This window comes from Rattus rattus, chromosome X (assembly GCF_011064425.1).
Source record: "Rattus rattus isolate New Zealand chromosome X, Rrattus_CSIRO_v1, whole genome shotgun sequence".
Taxonomy (NCBI): domain Eukaryota; kingdom Metazoa; phylum Chordata; class Mammalia; order Rodentia; family Muridae; genus Rattus; species Rattus rattus.
The window spans coordinates 35,140,697-35,164,096 of NC_046172.1; the positions used below are offsets into that span (position 1 = coordinate 35,140,697).

The 23,400-nt window shown below is 40.1% G+C and overlaps 1 protein-coding gene across 1 annotated transcript in view; it reads right to left on the reverse strand.

The window, feature by feature from the left end:
- Positions 1-250: 250 nt before the first annotated feature.
- Sms (spermine synthase) overlaps positions 251-23,400 on the reverse strand; it is a 31,286-nt gene continuing 8,136 nt past the window's right edge. Inside the window, exons 6-10 of the mRNA XM_032889689.1 lie at positions 22,606-22,695; positions 13,028-13,142; positions 11,308-11,387; positions 3,812-3,927; positions 251-2,618 (exon numbers count right to left, since the gene is read on the reverse strand). Of these exons, the coding sequence (XP_032745580.1) occupies positions 2,579-2,618; positions 3,812-3,927; positions 11,308-11,387; positions 13,028-13,142; positions 22,606-22,695 (441 nt within the window). The 3' untranslated portion in view covers positions 251-2,578. The remainder of the gene's footprint in view (positions 2,619-3,811; positions 3,928-11,307; positions 11,388-13,027; positions 13,143-22,605; positions 22,696-23,400) is intronic.

Sequence of the window (23,400 nt, forward strand, 5' to 3'; positions counted from 1 at the left end):
GGCCAGTCTGGTCTACAGAGCGAGTTCCTAGAAAGTTGGGGTTACACAGAGAGCCCCTGTCTGAAAACAAGCCGAAAGAAAGAAAGAAAGAAAGAAAGGAAGGAAGGAAGGAAGGAAGGAAGGAAGGAAGGAAGGAAGGAAGGAAGAAAGAAAGAGAAAACAGAGCTAGCAGATGAACCACACTGTTAGCAGTTAACATAGAATATAACACATACTTTCCTTCCCTCTCCCAGGCATAATAGAGACAGAATGAAATTGATTAATTTATTGATAGATGACAGTCAGAAATACAAACTCTTGTGTCAGCAATAGTTAGTTAGGGAAAGCAAGGACATGACTATTCAAAGTCTACAGGAAGGAACAGCACATTTCTTCTTTATTTAGATAGTAATGCTCTAGCCCATTAAAAACACCACCAACCCAGCCTCCCCCTGGCCCAGTTGGATCTGTTTAATAAATATTCAATCACATTTCCAAGAGAAAGCAGCTTTTCATGTCTTAATAAATCAATTCTTAGTATCTGCTGTGTTGAACAGAATTTAAACTCTATCCATATTTGTTTTGTCTTTCATTTAAAAAAAAAACAGGGCACCATAATATATTCCACTGTTAAAGGAAACTTTCACACTACATAACACTACAGTTATTAAGAAAAATAACATTGCTGGATCGATTAGCATTTTTTAAGAGGCAGCCAAAGCGAAGGTGGGTTTTAGTACAGCACAGGGCAGGGAGGGTGTTGGTTCAGTTTGCATGCTTCTGTGTTAAAATAACAAGGGCTCAAAACTGAGATCCTCCTTCAGCAAATACAAAGAAATTAGTCACGTCTGAATTTACTATTATCACTCAAGATAAAAAAAAAATTCTTTCTTCCTCCTCTCCTTAACACCACTTCCTTCATTTTCTCCCAAGTGTATCTTCCAAGTAGCCTTGCATAACCTTACCCTCTTCATTTCTACCACCTGGTGCTTAGCAGGACCTGAGTCACCAGAATTATGAGGGGATCTGTGGTTATGGCCTCAAGTTACTCTTCAAGCATCAAGCAGGCCAGGCCTCGCATTAATATTATCCCAACAGCGGACGGATATACTTCTCTTTACTAAAGTGGAAAACAAAGAATTAAGCTGTGTGATGGTACAAGCTCAGTTCTTGTAAGCTTCCAGGCAAGCCTGGGCTCCAATGAAGAGCTCCAGGTTAGACTGGGCTACATACATACTGCAACTTTGTCTCAAAAGTCCTAGGAAGAATAATGGTACAGTGGGTGAGGGGTACTTGGCTTTAACTAATATTCTACCTGTAGCAGTACATTTGCTCTCAGTTCGCCACAATTGGCCAGGAATTTGGACGGGGATGTATCTACTCGGCTGTTGTTTTTAACCTATCCATGCACAAAAAATCTTGTTAAGGATATCTAAGGTGAATGACTATCAGCTCCTTTTATTCTCTAGTGTTTCTTCCTCCATGGCAATCTAATATAAATGGCAAAGGTCTGCGCTCACTTTTAAAGACCATTTGTCAGTGTTGGTGAAACTTTTTTGTTATTGAGCCTGATTCCATTAGAAAAATTTCAATGTTTTACTTACTGTATAAAGAATACCAGTCTACTGATATAGTATAAATATTTCACACAAACAGTAGGATAGACAATTAATTTGATGATCCACAATACAATGCCAAGTTGATATGCACATGTGCTTTCTGAAGAGCTGTTTTGCCACAGGACCACCTGAAGTCTAGTGTGCACTTGCTCATCCTACAGTCTTCTCAAAGGCCTTGTATTTCCATCTAATTCAGTGAGTGCGCTAACAGAAATCGTCTTTGACTTTCACCCTTTTCAGTCAGGCAAAACCTTTGCTATCCTCGGCACACCTTTATAATGCACAGGTGGCAAATAAAATAGGTTGTGGATAATTCACCAGTGTGATAAATGGAGTCATTCCTACAGTCCTCAAAGGCTTGGAGGCCTTTTACAAATACATTAGGCCAACTACTATTACAGAACAGTCTAGAATACACCTTCACCCTAGGCCATCAGCAGTTAAGAAAGAGGAACAGGGGCTGAAATAAAGGGACAAAACACATGAGAGGTCTCCTTTGTCACTTTAATTGAAGCACTGCCAATCACTCTTTTTAAACCTTTAAAAGCACCAAATTTTAATATCTAAGTCAATTTGGGGGTGAGAGGGGAGAAATACTATCAGGAACTTCTCTCCAGAACAAAACAATGATGTTCATTCCTCCACGTGTTCAAATTAAAGGTCTACTAAAACCAAAACAAAAACCCAAACCCCACACAGAGAAACAAAAAGATACTAAAATCACATTCTAGGGGGTCAGTGCATTCCGTAGTCTTTGCAGGGCTGTCTAATTGTCCTCCGGCTGACTTTTAAAAATTAACACCCTAACTCATCAAAATATACATTTTTCCCATTGGCTTTTTTAAATTAAAAATAATAATTAAAAAGAAAACCACTTGAAGGAATTCATGAACAGTTGCCTGACTCATGTGATGGCATATACGGCATATGGAGGTCAGGAAGGTGGCTTGCAGAACACATCATTCAGGGGATGCTCATCTTTAAGGCTTAGCTTTCTTCCAAACAGTGTAAAATACCCACCTGGACAGGAAGTTAAGGAATAAGGAAGGCTATTGAAAGAGGACCAGGTACCACTTAACGTGTGTGTAGGCCTACACATTGAAAGATGGAGCCAGACTTACGGGCTTAGGTAGAGCACTGTGGGGTAAGCCCAGTTTTTAAACAAGACCACTCTGGAGCACAGGGCAGTGCTCCACCAAATGGAACATCTGAAAGGGAGAGCGAGGGAACAAGGACTAAAGGAGTGCACTGAGTTTCTCAGGTAACACCTGCTCCGAAGCTTTCCAAAAGGTTTGAAGAGTCAGTATAAAGGAAGAAAACAGAAGGATAGGAGGAAATGAAAAGGGCAAAGGGAGAGGGGCAGGAAACTGTGAAAAGGTAGAACAGAAGGAAAAGGGAGTCTAAGGCTCAGAAGCTCTCTCCCACATTATCCCTGTTTCTCAAAGCTCTAAGCACAAAAAAGAACATGCAAGCAGTGGAGAGGTTAAATCTCCACAGGCCACTGAAGGACATGGCTGCCTGCCCAGCTAGAAGGAGCCCCAGCCACAGAGCCAGCAGTACTGTGAGATCTCCCTGATAGCAAAAGAAACTGCCAACCTGCAAACCTGGCCTCAGCTTGCAGCTACGGAAGCTGCTGACTAGAGATGAGCACAAACACAGCTAGTCTTGATAAGGTACCTTACTATGGGAATCCCCCACTTTCCCTTTCAGATGTTGAAGTTACAGGTAACAAGCAGTTATGTGAATTTCTGGGAATTCAAACTTCTCTCAAATTTCAGGTACACGTCAGTCAACCAGAGGGCTGAGGAAGCAGTCATGGGGCCCCATCTCTCCCATTTCCAATTCGGAAGGGTGACAATCAAAGAATTTGCATAACTAGTTCCCAGGTGATGCACCTGGCTAGGGCCGGGCCTGCCTTTAACAATCATTGTTTCTATTTTAGATCAGTGAGACTTTTGATTCTTAAAGGTCCCTGGGAAGCTATGACAAGGGATATGCCAGTCTCTAAGATCTAGAAATAAAGGCCCCCACCCTCCCCTTTTTTCAATTTCCCAGGAGGAGTCCCAGTTAAGTTTGAGACTCAGGGTTGATACACTAAGGAGCTAATTCTGCTAGATGTTAGGATTAATAACAACGGATTAATAACAACGGCAGCATATGATGTACTTAGATGCTCTGAAAAGGTAGCACACAAATCCATGGTCAAAGGATACAATTCCAAGTATGAAGGGACACAGACAATCTCTTTTGAGAATTCCACAGGACAATACAGGCGCCCCAGCTGTTCTTCATAGAGCGACAGGGCTTCAGTCAAGTTGACACAGTTCCCCTAAATCAGAGAGAAAAGCAAACATTGGGATTTCTAAGTCATACTCATTTGAAGGTCTCTAATAAAGGTAGAACAATTGGACCTTGAGATAAAAATTCATCTTTAGAAATGAGATGAGGCCTCTTCACTTCCACGAGTTGCAATGAATTCTATTTATGAACTCGTTAGTTCATTTTCTTTCTACCTCATTTACGGAGCTATTTCAAATTATTGAAGTCTGAAGCAATAGGAAGCAGCGAGACCAATTTCTCATTAGTGACACAGTTCATTGTATCCACACCATGCAATTTAGAAGATTCATCCACATAACCCACTCAGAGCAAACTTTTGGTCAGTAACGATCACAACTGTGTTGAAACTGACCTATCAAAATGATAATGCTCTTGCTTTCCATGATGAATTAAACTACATTCTAAAAGGCCACAGCTCGACACAGAACTGTATCCACACCTCATCCCTTTCTCAAATTCTAATTTTTACAGTTTATCATTGTGTGTAGGCATGGCATATACATGTGCTATGGTATGAGTGTAGCAGTCTGGGAACAATTTTGTGGAATCGGTTCTCTCCTTCTACCTTTTTGTACAGCTTTTGGGAATCAAACTCAGGTTGCTAGGCTTTCATCCATTGAGCCACTACATTAGCCCTCTGTGACTAATTTTTAAGGAATGAGTCAATACAAGTTTGTTCGGAAACTTGTTTGTTGTAAGGAAAGCCTCAATTGTGAATACTTCTGAGACTATGGCATGCACACATTGATACCGTTCATTTGCTTCCAAACAGCAAGGAACAATGAAAGATGAAAACTTCTTGCCATGTCAAATACAGAGGCGAATGCTAGCAGGCAAACCATTGAACTGAGAACAGGATCCCCATTGGAGGAATTAGAGAAAGGATTGAAGGAGCTGAAGGGGCTTGCAACCCCATAAGAACACAATGCCAACCAACCACAGCTCCCAGGGACTAAATCACTACTCAAAGACTATATATACATGGACAGACCCATGGCTCCAGCTGCGTAAGTAGCAGAGGATGGCCCTGTTGGCCACCAATGGGAGAAGCCCTTGGTCCTACCAAGGCTGGACCTTCCAGTGTAGGGAAGGTGGGGAGGATACAAAAGGGGGGGTGGTGGATAGGAGGTGAACACCCTTATAGAAGAATGGGGGTGGGGTGGGATAGGGGGCTTATGTCCTGGAAACTGGGAAACTGGGAAAAGAAATAACATTTGAAATGTAAATAAAAAATATCCAATAAAAAGAAAAAGATAAAAAAAATTTAAAAATCTTAAAAAAAAAAAAAACTCCTTGCAAAGGCAGCCTATGATGTCAGAACCTCTGAGAAAAGCTTTTTAAAACCAAGCAGCCAGCCAACCAGGAAAAGGGAGTTCGAACTATTCCAAGAGATGGCCTTGGTGGTTTTAACTTAGCACATTCACTTAGCACAACGTCATCCTTTAGTGCCAGCCTGTTTAATAACCCGTCATCTAGGGTCCTGCAGTGGGATTTAGCCAACGTGCCCTTCACCAGCATATAATTTGGTTTCAACATCAAGTTCACCATGAGAGCATATAAACACCACACATGTAATTTACAATTCGTAAATAGAAAACACTGAGCAGTTTTTTTTTAGAACACATCACCACTGGGGAAGCTATATGGAATGGAAATGCCACCAAGGTGTACAGCTGAAAGGTTTTCTGCCATCTTAAAACTGACACCCTGCTATGTGTTTATAGAGGACATTTGGGAGGGCCAGAACCTCCTTACTGACAATGTGGTGCACAAACTGAAAGCTTCAATTTGCTCTTTCCCAACATTGTCAAGAAGCAGTTTTCAAAAGAAAACAGAAAGAAGAAACTCTACAAATAGAGACCTACCTAAAAAGGAACATTATAAATTTCACTTTCCTGCCTACATAAATAGAACCCTTTTTTTTTTTAGAAAGATGCATGGGAGTTCCAAAACAAAGCCTAACAGCAAAAAATAATCACCCATTAATTCGGCAACCTTGGTCCTAGAAAATTCTCCTTGTTTCATATTAGACTTAAATAACACTTGCTTTTTTTAGTTCATAGACTTCTGAATTGTCAACATTTTTAACTTTACATTAGTTTGTATTACTTTTGTAACATTCTGCTTGTCTGAGCCTTTCTTTTAGGTTCAAGAGTATGCAAACCCAGCTGGGTGTGGCGGCACACACACCTTAAATCCAAGCATTGAGGAAGCAGAGGCAGGTGGACCTATGTAAGGTAAAGGCTAGCTTGTTCCACAGAGGCAGTTTTCAGGCCAGCCAATGCTGCATAGTGAGGCTATCTCCAAAAGGGGTGTGGAATGGGGCTAGTAGAGATGACTCAGTGACTAAGAACACTCATTGCCCTTCTAGAAGACCCACGTTTAGTTCTCAGCATCCACACTGGACACCGAAAACTGCCTGTTAACTCCAGCTACAGGGTAACCCAATACCACTAGTCTCCCAGGTTACCTGGATTCTCACTCACATACCCCCCCCTTCCACCACACACCCACACATATATACATATTATTAAAATTAACAATTTTTTCAAAGTCAGCAAAACTAAAATTAAATCGCACTCATGTAAACTACAGAATGTACATTTTTGGGGACTTGACGCTTAAAGGGCAGAAAAGATGGCTCAGTGGTTAAGAGCACTTACTGCTCTTGCAGAACCTAAGCTCAGATTCTAGCACCCATGGTGGACAGCTCACAACCACAGGTAAATCCAGTTCCAGGGGATCTGGCCTCAGTGCCCTTAGAGGAGGATATACTTGCACTCACATGCACATACACATTCAATTTTGTTTTAGTTTTTGTTTTGTTTCAAGAGCATCTTTCTGTGTAGTCCTGGCTATCCTGAAACTCTACACATAGACCAGCCCAGCCTCAGATTCAGACATCTACCTGCTTTTTGCCTCCTAAGCACTGAGATTAAAAGGTCTGTCAGCTTTTAAAAACTAAGTAAAAAGAAAAAAATGACAGCAAAGGGGCTGGAGAGACAACTCAGCCCCTAGTTAAGTGTGGTTACAAATCCACACCAGGAGTACAGATGACCCAGAGTCCAGTTTCCAACCCTCATGTCAGGCAGCTCATACGCTTGTAACTCCAGCTCCAGATAATTCAATATCCTCCTTTGGACTCCACAGGCACCCACACTCACACATACATAATTTAAAAACTAAAGGGCTGGAGAGATGACTCAGAAGTTAAGAGCACTGACTGCTCTTCCAGGGGTCCTGAGTTCAAATCCCAGCAACCACATGGTGGCTCACAACCATCTGTAATGAGGTCTGATGTCCTCTTCTGGTGTGTCTGAAGACAGTGACAATGTACTCCCATACATAAACTAAATAAATCTTGAAAAAAATAAGAAAAATAAAAAAAAATCAAGAAAATTTTCAAATGCTGCTAATGGTGGATTGTTTCCAGAAAGCAATACATTTCAGTGTGGATTATAGATGTCTGAAAGGTACTAATAATGAACAGTTTGAAAATACTTGAATGGTCAAGAGTTTGCTCCATTTTTCACTGTAGTTTCTGTGTGTGTTACATCCCCCCCCCTCCATTTTTGTATGTAACAGTTTTTTTAAGTAGGGGATTAGAGACGGAAGGGAGGTGGTTCAAATCCCAGGACTTCACTTCTACTCTCAAAAATGCCAACTCCCAAGTTCTAGGACATAACAAGGCTGCCCTTCAAGCCCACAGGATGATAGCTGTGTTGTCACAAATTTGCCACTATGACATAAGCAATGTGTGGTGGGAAGATTCAGTTTTTGCAAGTCACCACATAACATCCTCATCCCTTTATTAATCTTCTCTATTCTTCTGTTACACACTCCAGAGAAGGGCAGAAGAGAGAGGAAAGAATCAAGAGTTATCACCTGTGCATGTCACCAGGCAGTGACAAAAACATAGCCATAGTATAAGAGTATAAAAAGTCAGAGGTAGAACTCTTGTCTAGCATGCAGGAAGTCACCATAAAAATGAACGAACGAGCATGAATGGGTGGTGACTGGTTTCCTGGAAGGCTTATGCTCCTTAGCCCATGGGAATTTCAGTGTATGATATATATTCAAACACAAGACAAATTCCAAGGGTATCACAAAACAGTATCACTTTCTATCGCCAATTATAGTGAATGAGAAGACAGAATTATGCAGCGATGTCTTCTGAATAATTGTTAACAAAGAACACAGCCTTGGACTTGTGATCTAGGGCGTTAGGAAAGAGACAGTTCGTAAAGGCACATTGTCAAAGTTTGAGTCATTAGTATTTGCACATGCTATATTCTCATGAAACACTTCTATTAGTTGCCCACACTAAGACACGAGTTCCCCACTGCAGGCAAAGAACAAAATGACTACACTTTCTAATGCCACCTCTCATATATTCTAAAATGACTGGCTCACAGAGGATCCATACTTAAACCCCTTGCCTCAGCCTCCCACATAGTTGGGATTATAGGCAGATGCCACCATGCCCAGTTTTCTTTAGTCTCTGTATTGGAGCAGAGGAAGGCCTGCGTGAGTGAAGTTCTGGGTAAATAAGTATTGTTGACATGGGCAGGCCTTGCTCCCATGCGAATGGAATAGCCTTTCCCCAGGTCAGATTCAGAGATGGAAACATATTCTTCAGGGGTCTGAGTGCTAGTGACTGATTTATGTGTACAAAATTAGCAACAACATCTTCCTCCCAGATGTTTACAACCTGAAACTGCTTGCCTACCAAGCAGAAACTTCCTAAGACTAGCTAACTTCTCTCCCCTCTGCTGCACATAATAAAGCACGATGAGGTTCCAGACAGATTGCTTGCAGTAATTGGCTCAACTTTGTTAGAATGCCCTCAACCAGTCCTGGCAAGTCTCTATTTGGTTGTAGACCCTCATGTTGCCTCAATTAAACTGCATGAGGCTTTCTTCTAGTTGTGGAAATTGAGGGGAATCTACAGTAAATGCACTCCCCAAAGCCCAAGTCTCTGAGTAAACCTGCACTGCCTTGTTTAAGCAAATTTCACCATCAACATCCTATATAAAAGAGGCCTGGAAACGTCCTCTGCTAAACGGGCCAGACAGATCACATTTTAGACAGCACAGATGGGGAGGCCTCCTTAGCAATCCTCACTGCTGCTGGAGCACAAAACGAACCGGTGTGGCGGTTTATTAAGACATTCCCAACAGAACAGGCAAACACATTTGGAATTGTGTATATACCGTTTTAAGCTACGAAATGTACACAGGCTTAACAGGCAGGGGGAAGGGGAGGAAAACAGGATAAACTGGAGCTTTAGGTGTCTCGGTATTTTAAGCTCTCTCCACCATTAGTCCCAGATACCATGAAATAGCCAGACTAAAACAGAGTCTGCAGGTAAATACTTCCTCAGAAAAAGGGCCTCTTCCTGTTCTAGATATTTAAATATACAGATAATCATTAAAGGTAGTTCAGCATAGGTCCTAAGGAACAGTTGGATAGAAATAAGAAGTTCTGACATGAAATGACACAGTATAGGGTGACTGTGGCTAACGATTGTAGTGTAGACTTCAAAATGTTATAAGAAATCGAGTGTTTTCTCCACAAACACATTGATATACACTTAAGAGGATACAAGTACTTAACTTGATTAAACACTAGATAATGTATATATGTAGATGAACATTACAGGATAACTCTTTGAATGTTTTATGTTTTGATAGATCAGCAAAAAATTAAATTCAAGTTAAAAATTTACACTAGCCTAATTGATACATCTGCAATACATCTCCTGAACATAGGTTTAGGGAATGTCACAAAATAGAAGGTATAGAAAGATTTTACAAGACAGATGAACAAGAAATGTGTTGTGACATTGTGTCTCCTAGAAATGCTAGGGAAGCTACAGCCATGATACCTCAATAATATGGCTGCTTAAACAACATCTAAATGAGGATGACACTAATAGACACACTAATGTGAAGGGGGGAGATGACGATTGGGGCCCCAATGACAAAGAACTACAAACAATTAAGAAATAATGAAAGTTGGAAACAGTCTTACATAGGAAAGAACACACCAATTGTGTCTCCAATAACAAATGTTCAGCCCTAAAAACATATATGCAAGTAACATTATACAGCCTGAGCAGGTTGTGTTTATATGTGTGTGTATGTATGTATGTGTATATATACACATATATGTATGTATAAGCATGTTATCTCTGTGTATGTTAGATAGGTATCTAACAAGAAAGAAAGCAAGACCATGAACTTGAGAGAAAGGGAGTGGGGAGTACATGAGAGGAGTTGGAGGAAAAGGGGAAATGAGTAATTATGATTTACTAAAAATTTTTACATTAAATTGTACCAGGGCTATAGAGATGTCTCAGCAGTTCAAATCACTTGCTGCTCTTCCAAGGGAATGGAGCTCAGTTCCCAGTACCCAGTTCAGGACTCTCACAACCACCTATAACTCTGGCTCCAGGAAATCTGAAACTTCTGGCCTCTCCAGGCAACTACACTCACATATCCACAGAAAGACATATACATAACTAAAAGTAAATCTTTTAAAATTAAAGTAGAATATACTACTTAGCAAAATTAATGAAATGAACTAAGAAATTGATAATATATAAGACTGGTCGTAAGATAAAAAGTCTTCTTAGGTTATGGGGATTATAGACACAGGACAGAGAACAGAATTCTGCTTATGATGGTCCATAATCAAAATAATAAACTTATTTTCATTTAAAGGGGGGGGGGTTAGAGTTTATGTGTTCCTGAGGAATATTCTGAAGAAAACTCCGAAGAATTCAGAGACCAGATTGTAAGAGCTGAACATGGTTATTAAGTTCTTTTTGTGCCAAGTAATGAGACTGGATTAACAACTAGTGGTCTTTTGTCACATTTTAAGAAGAAATACAATATTCTTTGTATCTACCTATTTTATAGAGATACCAAAGACAAACTTATACCCTAATGAATGAAAAGAAGTATAAAGCAACAATTTGCTTCTATGTGGTGCCTGCAGCTCACATTACTCTGACGTGGAAAAGCTGCTTTTCAAGAGTGTGCTGCAAAACGGGCTTTTCCCTAGTGATGTGCCTAATGAAGGGGAAAGGAGGGAAGAACAAAGAAAAACCGAAACACAACCCCACAATAAACCACAGTCTGTGTCTCCACCTGCTGGTGCAATCTCATACTGCAGCCAGGGCCAACAAAATCAGGATAATCTTGTTTTCTTGGTTAATGCACTCTCAAAAGATGAACAGATTAGATACTTAATGCTTGAACAAATACAATTCAAAGGTATTCTTTTGGCATATGTAAAATTCAAGAACATACAGTCAAATACACAAATATTGATTCTTATTGACAGTTCAGGAAGAGAGGTCTACCTGTGTGAAATATTTTCCATCCTGTTTCAGAACCTTCATTGACAGGTCAAGAATCAGTCTGAGAAACTCCCATGTGGAATCTGGATGTGGAAAATATTAAGTTTCGTAAATACGACTTGCATGTATCAAGTATTCACTCACAGTCAATAATAAAAAAGAGATCCCAGTGTGGGTACATCCTAGCACTTTAGAGGATCAGGATTTGAAGACATCTTTGGCAACATAGAGGTCACCTTGTACTACATGAGACTCTTAACTGAAAAAATAAGAATTAAAATACAAAAAATATCTAAAGAAGCATGATCTTGAAAGTTTGTTTATGAATGATAATGTACAAGCTGGTTCGTGCACATACCAACAAAAACACCAAGATCAAAATCAAATGCACATCTATTTAGAACAGTTATCATACCACCAATAAAGACTTAAAACAGAGGTCTGGAAGTGGAGCTCAGTGGGTTACAAGCTTGTGTGAATGCCAGAGATCCTAGGTTCCATCCGCAGTACCAATCTCAGATAAAGAACAAAAACTGCACACAATAGCAGAGCTCAAATTCTTTCAAAAGAAAAAAAAAGCTGCCTGAAGGAGGGAGAATCTAGCTTCAGCCAATGCAAAAGGTAAGATGGTTTCCAAATTCTACAGCAGAGTTTGTCCTGCTTTACTGTGTTCACCAATGTTGTTACCAATGCATCTGAAAAGATCCTTGATTTGTAACTTTCTTTTCTTCTACCACGAGACTGTTACCACACTGGAATAAAGTATCATGCTATCCTGAATCCACATTCCCTGACCATAGCTGCTCATATTTCATTCCAGAAAAAAATTCTTATACCTTTTGAGGTGTAAGTTGTGTTTTCAGAGTAGTAGCAGGAAAGGAATTAAAGCCACATTAAAATCCCCCTGCCTTTCTAAGAGGATCTGAGAAGACAGCTTGATGAGGAATGTGCCTGTGGTGATTTGAATAGGTATGGTCCCCATAGACTCATGTATTTAAATGCTTGGCCTAGAGGGAGTAGCACTATTACTACTAGGAGGTATGACCCTGTTGGAGGAAGTGTGTCACTGTAGAGGCAGACTTTGAGGTGTCTTATATATGTTCAAACTCTCCCCAGTCTGGAATCCAGTCCCCTCTTTGGGACTCTTGGCTCACCCAGCACCATGTCTGCCCGTACACTGCCATATTTCCCATGATGACAATAGACTGAATGTCTGAAACAGTAAGCCAGCCCCAATTAAATGTTGTCCTTTATAAGAGTTGCCTTAGTTATAGTGTCTGTTCACAGCAGTAAAAGCCAAACTAAGACAGTCCTTTTCATGAAAACACAAGAATCTGAATTTTGATGGCCAGCACCTACACACAAGCTGGCCACGGTTATAATGTGCCTCTGCATTCCCAGCTATGGGGAAGTGGAAACAGCGATGCTTACCTGATTAAAGTTCTAGGCTCAATAGGAAACCCTTTCTCAAAAACAGAAGGGGAAATATAATTTAAGACATTCAATGTTGGGGTTGGGGATTTAGCTCAGTGGTAGAGCGCTTGCCTAGGAAGCAAGGCCCTGGGTTGGGTCCCAGCTCCAAAAAAAAGAACCAAAAAAAAAAAAAAAAAAAAAAAAGACATTCAATGTTGACCACTGGCTTCTATATATACACATGCATGTATATACACAGACACACATGTGCTCAGATATAAAAGTGTTAAAAGCATAAAACACAATGTACCTTCTTCTGGAGATGTAGAGATAGGGACAGCTGTCAAATCATTAATCACATAATCAAACTCTCTCCCTTCTTTGGCGTACCTCTTCAGTACTGGGATACAGTCTTCTATAAGAACCTTTCAGAGAAAACAGGATCAGACACATGAGTCAACAGAAATGGTTGGCATTAAAAAACTTATAAGAGGAAAATGCAAGCTAGGTTTTAAATTCATAGAACCAGCCCCATGAGCAAAAAGAGACCTTCATCCCTGTCTGTTAATAGCAAAAAAAAAAAAAAAAAAAAAAAACTGTTTCAAAAACTAAGGTCATGGCTTGAGATCAACAACATAGAAAAGTTCACTTGACATTCTCACAATCAACATAACTCTATTTTCTTTCTTTTTTTCCCAGGGGACCGAACCCAGGGCTCTACCACTGAGCTAAATCTCCAACCCCACAACTCTATTTTCTGATCACGGACAGTAAATTACTCCACGTTCTACTCCTGCTTCAATATTCCTCCATAAGCACAATCATATTAAACCCCCTCAATTCCCATTTTAAAAGACAATTCTCCTTTTATATCTTAATTTTTATGTCTAGGGTTTAAGTTTACTGAAATTTACTTTTCTATTTTTTAAGAATTATTTCTTTATTATATATAAGTACACTGTAGCTGTCTTCAGACACACCAGAAGAGGACATCAGATCTCATTACAGATGGTTGTGAGCCACCATGTGTTTGCTGGAAATTGAATTCAGGACCTCTAGAAGAGCAGTCAGTGCTCCTAACCAATACGCTGTCTCTCAAGCCCGAAATTTATTTCTCAATGGTTTCTAGGGTTAGCTGATTTATCAAACAAGTGGATGGCCCGGTTAAGACAGCTTTGCTTACAAAATCTTTGCCCAAGTAAAATAAAAAGAATATTGGATCATGTTAGCAGTGTGCTGGAACACATACTTACTACAAATTCAAGTTCCCAAAAACCCCTCTCATCTGTCTATAGTCTGTGTCCGACTTCCTATTTGATTACAGGACCTGTAGCAAATTAGCGATCAAAAGGAAAAGTCTCTCTCCACAATGATTATTCTCAGAGGTTCTCTTGGCTACTCTTAGATATTCATTTTAATGAAACCAACCTTAAACATCATCAGTTTGTCTCACTCCCTTGGGGTTCTGATGAGAATTAGAAAGATAAATGAGAAGCCACTGAAACTGTTCTGCTATCACATGCACAAGACATACCTCTCCACCCACTTATGTCATTCCATGTCTCAGTAAAACATTCCCATAATGCGCATCAGTCTCATAATACCTCTTGCTAAGTTTATTTCTAAGTATTTAGTAGATTACTTTGAGTAGGATTTCCTGTCACACAACCCCTAATTTCCTGTCAAACTGTTCTGCACTCAGAGAGAGAAATAATCTTTCCTAAATCAATTAAATCTTTAATCACTGAACCAATTTCTCAGAAGTCCAAGAAGTTGTCATGGTAAATTTCTTGGATGTTTCTAACCATTTCTTATCTCTGTAATTATTTCATTATTTTTATGACATCCAATTCCTATCTTACTATACATATTAGTGGCTTTAAAATTAAGGATAAACTCAGATACACAACACTTATAATTTAATTCCTACTTCCAATGAAAATGACTTGAGACATACTCCAAGTTTTACTTTATCATTTACTACTATAATTGTCTCTGATACTTCCTATTATATTTGGGTGGATTACCTTTATTATAATGTCTTTTGTTACGGATGTTCAAGTGTATGTGTGCATGCATGTGTCAACCAGAGGTCAAACTGGGATGTGATAGGGTCTCTCATTAGCCTGAGGCACTTCTATTAAAACTGGATGGAGTGGCCTAGGGACCCACCTGTCTCTGCCTCCCCACTATGCTGAGATTATAATCACATACCACTACAACACACTCCCACATCAACATTTCTATGTAACTGTTGGGGTTGAACTCAGGTTTTCATGTTTACATGAGCAAGCACATGACCAACTTAGCTGTTTCCATAGCTACTAAAGAAATTATTGTTCTTAATGACTGATAAACATTCTTACTAACACTAGTTATCCTTCTCCTTTGAATTACTTATGTAATATAACAGACCTGTTTTATCGCCCTGTGCCTGTGTGTATGTGTGCGTGTGAAGAGGATAACTTGCCAAAGTATGTTCTCTCCCTCCGCCGGTGAGTTTTACTGATTAAACTGCCTTTACCCACTAAACCATCTCAATAGTCTAATAACAGATTCTTAAAATTCTCCTCGTTAATTTATTAAGCTAAATCCTATTTGACTATAATATTAAAAAATAATTTGTTGAGCTGGAGCCCGAACCTCGCAGATCCTGGCCCACAGCTCCCTGCTCCAAAACCCCGTGGGAGAGAGAGCTGATCACCCAGACAGGTGGGTACTCCTGAGTCTGCAGGGCAGGAGAGACCGCCACTTCTGCCCACTCTTGGCCACATCCCTGGCCCAAGAGGAAACTGTATGAGGCCTCTGGGAAGAGGAAGATAGAGACACTCAAGCTGCAGGAGCATTGCAGTCCAGACCGCGCCCGGATCTGAAGGGACCAGGTCAAAGAGCTCCCTGCACCCAAATCCCATGGGAGGAAGAGCTAGACCTTCAGAGGGGCAGACACGCCTGGGGTGCCAGAGAAGACTACTCTCTGCCCACATTTCTGACTCTAGAGGAAAACGTCTAGCACCATCTGGGTCCCCTGTGCACAGGGACCCAGGAGAAGGCAGGGCAGGCCCTTCTGGTTGCTACCCTCACGGAAAGCTGAAACGCAGCCCCGAAGAGCGTCTTCAGGCCTGAGACCAGAGGTAAGACCAACTTTTCTGCTCCAAGTGACCTGCCTGGTGAACTCAGGGCACAGGCCCACAGGAAGAGCTGAAGACCTGTAGATAGGAAAAACTACACACCTGAAAGCAGAACACTCTGTTCCCATAACTGGCTGAAAGAAAACAGGAAAGCAGGTCTACAGCACTCCTGACACACAGGCCTATAGGACAGTCTAGCCACTGTCAGAAATAGCAGAACAAGGTAACACCAGAGACAACCTGATGGCGAGAGGCAAGCACAGGAACCCAAGCAACAGAAACCAAGACTACATGGCATCATCGGAGCACAATTCTCCCACCAAAGCAAACACTGAAACACCAGAAAAGCAAGATCTAGACTTAAAATCACAATTTATCATGATGATGGAGGACTTCAAGAAAGACATAAAGAACTGCCTTAGAGAAATGCAGGAAAATACAAATAGACAAGTAGAAGCCTTAGAGAGAAAAAACAAAAATCCATGAAAGAATTACAGGAAAACACAATAAAACAGGTGAAGGAATTAAAAATGGAAATAGAAGCAATAAAGAAAGAGCAAAGAGAGACAACCCTGGATATAGAAAACCAAATGAAGAGACAAGGAGCCGTAGATACAAGCATCACCAACAGAATACAAGAGATAGAAAAAGAGAGAATCTCAGGAGCAGAAGATTCCACAGAAATCATCGACACAACTGTCAAAGAGAATGTAAAACAGAAAAAGCTACTGGTCCAAAACAGACAGGAAATCCAGGACACAATGAGAAGATCAAACCTAAGGATAATAGGTATAGAAGAGAGTGAAGACTCCCAACTCAAAGGACCAGTAAATATCTTCAACAAAATCATAGAAGAAAACTTCCCTAACCTAAAGAAAGAGATACCCATAAACATACAAGAAGCCTACAAAACTCCAAATAGATTGGTCCAGAAAAGAAACTCCTCCCGTCACCTAGTAGTCAAAACACCAAATGCACAAAACAAAGAAAGAATATTAACAACAGTAAGGGGAAAAGGTCAAGTAACATATAAAGGCAGACCTACCAGAATTACATCGGACTTCTCACCAGAGACTGCACAGATGTCATACAGACCCTAAGAGAACACAAATGCCAGCCCAGGTTACTGTATCCAGCAAAACTCTCAATGAACATGGATGGAGAAACCAAGATATTCCATGACAAAACCAGATTTACACAATATCTTTCTACAAATTCAGCCCTACAAAGGATAAGAAATGGTAAAGACCAACACAAGGAGGCAAGCTACACCCTAGAAAATGAAAGAAACTAATCGTTTAGCAACAAAACAGAGGCAGAAGTAACACCCATTCAGAGCCTGCCCCACATGTGGCCCATACATATACAGCCACCCAATTAGATAAGATGGATGAAGCAAAGAAGTGCAGGCAGACAGGAACCGAATGTAGATCTCTCCTGAGAGACACAGTCAGAATATGGCAAATACATAGGCGAATGCCAGCAGCAAACCACTGAACTGAGAATGGGACCCCTGTTGAAGGAATCAGAGAAAGGACTGGAAGAGCTTGAAGGGGCTCGAGACCCCTTATGAACAACAATGCCAAGCAAACAGAGCTTCCAGGGACTAAGCCACTACCTAAAGACTATACATGGACTGACTCTGGGCTCTGACCTCATAGGTAGCAATGAATAGCCTAATAAGGGCACCAGTGGAAGGGGAAGCCCTTGGTCCTGCCAAGGCTGGACCTCCCAGTGATTGGGATTGTTGGGGGGAGGGCGGCAATGGGGGGAGGATGAGGAAGGGACCACCCATATAGAAGGGGAGGGAGAGGGGTTAGGGGGATGTTGGCCTAGAATCTGGGAAAGGGAATAATTGAAATGTAAATAAAAAATATCAAATTTAATAAAGATGGAGAAAAAAGGTATCATGCAAAAAAAGTTGTTAAATTTATTTTACTTGATAATTTTGTATTAAGTTTGTTGTCATTATAAAAGAAATTGTTTTATTTGTTTCTTTGTTTTCTGAAACAAATGTTAACCTGAGTAATTGTTTAAACACATGTAAAACATATGCCTTTCTGAAAGCAACATTTTAATGACTTGCTTGCCTTTGGCACAGTGCTCAGGTGGGTCTGTGTTCTCCCAGACAGCAAGGCTCTCACCCTGCTTGTGAGCTTCAGAATGAGAGAGAGAGAGAGACAGAGAGACAGAGACAGACAGAGAGACAGAGAGGCAGAGACAGACAGGAGGAAGGAAGAAAAAGGAACAAAAAGAAAAAAAATTCCAGGCTCCCCCTGGTGGTTGGTCTAGAACACCAAACACTGCCACCCTCAAGATCCATTGAGTAGAAAAAATATGTGATTTATTATTCTAAATTCCTATACCAGGTGCCTTTGACACTGCTTAGTAACATATTATTTCAGTACATGCCGACTGCACACCAAAAGTCCCATGAAATAGTCTTTTACCCTTGCTGCACACATCTGAACACCTGGCTCACAGCTGGCTCCATTTTAAGAGACTACTGAACTGGTCAATCTCCCATTTCCACCATACCCCCGTTAACATCTACATTGTCCTGCTGCTCCAGGTTTCTGCTTCTTGTCACTCATTAATCTTTACAAGAAATCCATACATCAAAAGCCAGGGTGACAGGATTCTGCACCCCCTTCACCCTTGAATTCATTCTGAATTCACCTTGAATACATTTCCTTTAAACTATCTAAGGTTCAGCTCTTCTCAGTATAAGAGAAAAGCATGTATTAATTATGGGGTGGGAATTAAGTGCAGCAGGCAGGGGGTCTGGACCATTATTTGTCAGCCCTGGTAACTTTGAATTCAGTGTGAAACAGTTCAGTCAGTGTTCTGCAGAGCTCAATTCCACCCTCCCCTTTAAAGCTATGCAACGGGATACGCTTTTTAATCTCTCTTGCCCTTTGGCCCAGGAAACAATCACAACTGCATTTTAAGGCGGATAGAATTCCTGCACCAAATTAACATGCATGTAACAAAAACTCAAATTTAAATGCACATACATTTGGGAGGACAGAAGTGCTAGATAATTGACATCCCAAAGTACAGCACTCATCCAAATTGCTTATAAATCTAGAGATGCACATTTCAGAGTCTGTTCAATTAAGTGTTTGCTTGGGCATCTTGCTCTAACAAGCTCTCATGTCTATCACAATGAATTATATGCATCTGCTCAACTTTCAAGGACAATACAACTTGGGACAGAAACAAATCACTTATTTGCAATATTTTAATCAACTACACCTACCAATTAAAAATCTAAATTCTGTCTAAAAGACCAAGACTTCAAGATATTTTTTTTAGGGTAGCATTCAGAAGCAACAGATGTCATTTAAAAAGTACATGACGGAGGGGCTGAGAAGCCGTGGCAGGACAAGATGGCAGGTGATGTTAAGATTCTGCTCTGTGTATTTACAGGTTGTTATTAATGTTCTCAAGGGATGGATGTGTACCGGGCATTGTATGTTTAAGTGGGCAATTATATCTTACCAATTGGATCTAAGATTATTGTGTTGTGTGTTCTTTTATGTGAGGGTTTGAGTGTAGGAAAGTGTGCGGCTGGGATGTGTTTCCGCCAAGATATCTAGCAGATATCTTGGGCACCGTGGTGCAGACCTAGCGGAATAAAAGACAACAATACATTTTTATTTTTATATTTTTACAACAACAGATGGCGCGCCAAGGTGATGGGCAAGAATCCACTAGTAATCCTGAGAGTTGAGAGAAAGTTTTTATTTTCTAAGTAAGAGGAGGCCAGCGCCATGTTTAGTCATGTGATATCTTAAGCGAGGGAATTCAAACAAAGGGGAAGTAGCCTGGCCTAGCAGGCTGTAGGTCCCCTGATGTGTGAGAAGTAATGGCAGATCAGAGAGTTAGAGATTAAAAGCTGCTTTTTAAAGAAAGTTGATTAGAAAGTCTTTCAGGATACTCATATTCTTTTTAACGTGGGCTCCACGGGAATTTTGGGTTGAAATCCTAGTTAGACAAGCTACTTCTTAATTACAGGTATTATTAAAAGGTGATTGAGTTTGTTTTTAGAAAGAAGAGAGTAAAGAGATTACCTGAATCAGGTGGGGATTTTCATCCACAGTTCAGAACTTAGATAGGAAAAAATTAGTCACTACCTCCAAGTAGAGATAAATGTCTGTAACACCAAGGAGAGTGAATGCAGGCATATATTTTAGAAGTTATTAAGGTTAAAGAAAAATCTGTGGCTCCGGGTAGAGAGCTTAACAGATTGAGGTATTTGGGGCAAAAGTCCTGGTTTGATATGTTGCTTATTGATATTGGAATTGATAGAAAATATTTGGTTTGTTTTATGAATTACCCTGCTAAAGGCCATATGGCTCGTTGATGCCGGCTAGCGAGGGTTTGTGGTTACTTTTGATATTTACCACCACAGGAAGCTCAGATTCTCTTAACATGGGCTCCACGGGAATTTTGGGTTAATTTCCTGATGTCACAGAGTACAAAAGCCTATCAGGCTCATTGTTCAGCTTAATTCCTTTTCAAAAAAATGTTTAGTCTTCATGATGGGTGTGACTTTGAGTTTTATGGTTATATTGTTACTCTGGGAGAGAGTGCAAGATACAAGCTTTTCTGGTTACAGACTAAGGAACACAGTATTTTGGGAGAAAGATTTTGTCTTTGTGCTTTTAAAAAATGTGATTAGGCTCTGGAAACCTCACAGAGTCATACTGATCAGATTTGATAGAGGGAGACTGCCTGAAAAATTTATTCAGGAGAATCAAACAAAAAGATATCTCAATTCTAAACTTTTGTCTTGAGAGTTGTATTTTACAGAACATGCCTACCTACTTGGAATCCTGGTCTCAAGGACTTTCAGCTGGGTTCAGTCAGGACACATCCTGCTACAGCATTTGCTTCATTCTTCCTACCCCCTACCCCCAAGGATATCTCAACGCCCCTGTACAGCTTGAAGAAGTTATGGAGGAGTCATCACCCCAATTCCCTGGACTTTGGGGGGCTGAAAATGGTTATTCTAAAGTTGTTTTTATGAGGAATTTAAAATTGGTTGTAATTTAACAGGGAGGAATTAGTAGATTGAATTGTACAGTCATAATCTCATTTGGTAACTAAGCTTAAATCATATCTTTGCTTTGGTATGGAATTTATTTGTCAAAAGAGTTTAAAAGTACAAGATTTAGAGCCAGTCCTTCTATTGATGTCATTACAAACTTCTGAGTTGATTACACATGTGAGTTAAGGGCCAAATAGCAAACATATTACCGACATTGTGAGAGAACTTTCAAGATATTATTAAGATATAAAGACAACAGTACAGATTGTCTTCTATAGGTAGATGGTTTTCAAAAACGTCAGAAATCCACAAAATTTGAGATTTAAAGTTATTTATCTTTTGTTGAGACATATCTGCTCCTAACAGTTACCCTTTGGTGGATTTAATGAAGAACGTGAACATCTCTACCTCCAGGTGAGGCAATACTTTGTGGCTAGGCAGCCACTGGACAAAACTGCCTGTTTCATTTGCAGACTGTGCTGTCCAGAAAAGGACAAATTATGCAGAATAGTTGACTGATAAACTCTGCCAAAACAGAGTGATCAGCCCTTCAAAACCTGCATTTCAAGAGTCTGTCAGTTGATTTTGGGCCAGAAGGCTGAAGACTTGCACTCACATGTTGCTAACAGGGGACTGTGCTAGTGGAGATTTGTCTCTACAACCTCTCAGTTCTAGAAGCCGTGTTAGGCTTCCTATGTGTATAGATATTTGGTCATTCCCAGATTTCTGACGGGGTTGAAGACATTATAGTCTCATAGCCTAACAGGCTGTTTAACTCTAAATATACATATTTTATTGTATAGTTATCAGGTAGTATACAAGCTAGCCAAGATATAATACAGATTTTAAGCCTTTCTTAAGCTGGAATGGAATGTTCTGTTTAACTGATCTAGTGATGGACTGGGTGTTGAGTATATCATATGCTTTATAAATTGTAGAAGGGTAATTGTACTCAATATATAAGTGAAAAGGCTTTTTAACTGGACAAAAAGGGTGAAATGTTGTGGTTTGCCCTGAAGTTATCTGTATTTTGATGCTAATTCCACTGCCCCAAGGACAGCTGCCTAGTCAAGTACTCAGGACTCAGGTGACTTCACCAGAACCACCTCCCCATTGAATTTGTAAAGTACAGGTGAGGGGCAGGTACAGGATAGAAGGAGGCCTGTCATTGGAGGAGAAGGAAGGATGGGCAGGAGAGAAGTTTGAAGGAGATAAGAGGAGACAGGGCAGAGGAGAGAGGCTGAGAAGCCGTGGCAGGACAAGATGGCAGGTGATGTTAAGATTCTGCTCTGTGTATTTACAGGTTGTTATTAATGTTCTCAAGATATGGATGGTACCAGGCATTGTATGTTTAAGTGGACAATTATATCTTACCAATTGGATCTAAAAAAAAAAAAAAAAGTACATGACATCTTTTATACCAGGATTAATGTAGACCATTCAGTGGTAGTGGGTGCCTAGCATACAGAATGGCCAAGTTTAATCCTCAATAACAAAAAATAAAAAAATAAGTAACCTGATAAAATCTATACTAGGGGCTACTTTCAGTTTCTGTATACTGTCTACTCTATATATGAATAGATACTGAATTCACAGAGACTGTCTTCTTAACTAATTATAGCAAAAGGAACAAGTCCAATTGGTCAATTATGTAACTCTATTTTCAGTCAATTTAACAGTATGCTACGAAGTAAAAATAATTACCTGATAGCAATCTCCTTTAAGATTGTCTAAGACATCTCCACATGTTCTGCGCATGTATTTCTTACATCCATCAATTACCATCTGGTCAATGTCCGAAACAGGTTAAGGAGAATTTGAATGTACCAAAGGACTCTGAAAGAGTAAGTCTTCTCTAAAACACAGAGGTTCACACAAAGGTTTTACTGTAGCCATCTGAAGATCATCAAGTTAAAACATGGATGTTATAGTGACTGCTTTTTCACTAAGGACATTCAAGTTAAAGGAGAGTTTTCCCCAGTTTGACAACCACTGAGCAGCAGATGGGGCACCCAGTATGGATGCTCTCTAATCCACAATTATCTCTTCTTCTCTATTGGCAGACACACACAAGCTACTAGCTGTAAATTTAAATGTTCATAACATGTCTGCCTTGAGTCTGCAGAAATACTCACAGGAGTCTGGAAATGCTAAAGGAAAGACCAAAGAAATGCACTTGCCTTTCTTTCTTTCTTTCTTTCTTTCTTTCTTTCTTTCTTTCTTTTCTTTCCTTTCTTTCTTTTTCTATCATCTATCATCTATCCATCCATCCATCTATCTATCTATCTATCTATCTATCTATCATGTGCTTTCTCATTTTTTAAAAAAAAATTATATGTATGAATGTGTTCGTGCTGTTATGAACGTGCACTACATGGCATGCCTGCTGCTCAAGAGAAAGCTAAAAGGCATCATCAGATACACTGAAACTGGAGTTACAGACAGTTGTTGGTCACCAAGTAAATACTTGAAAGCAAACCAGGTCCTCTGTTGAAGCAG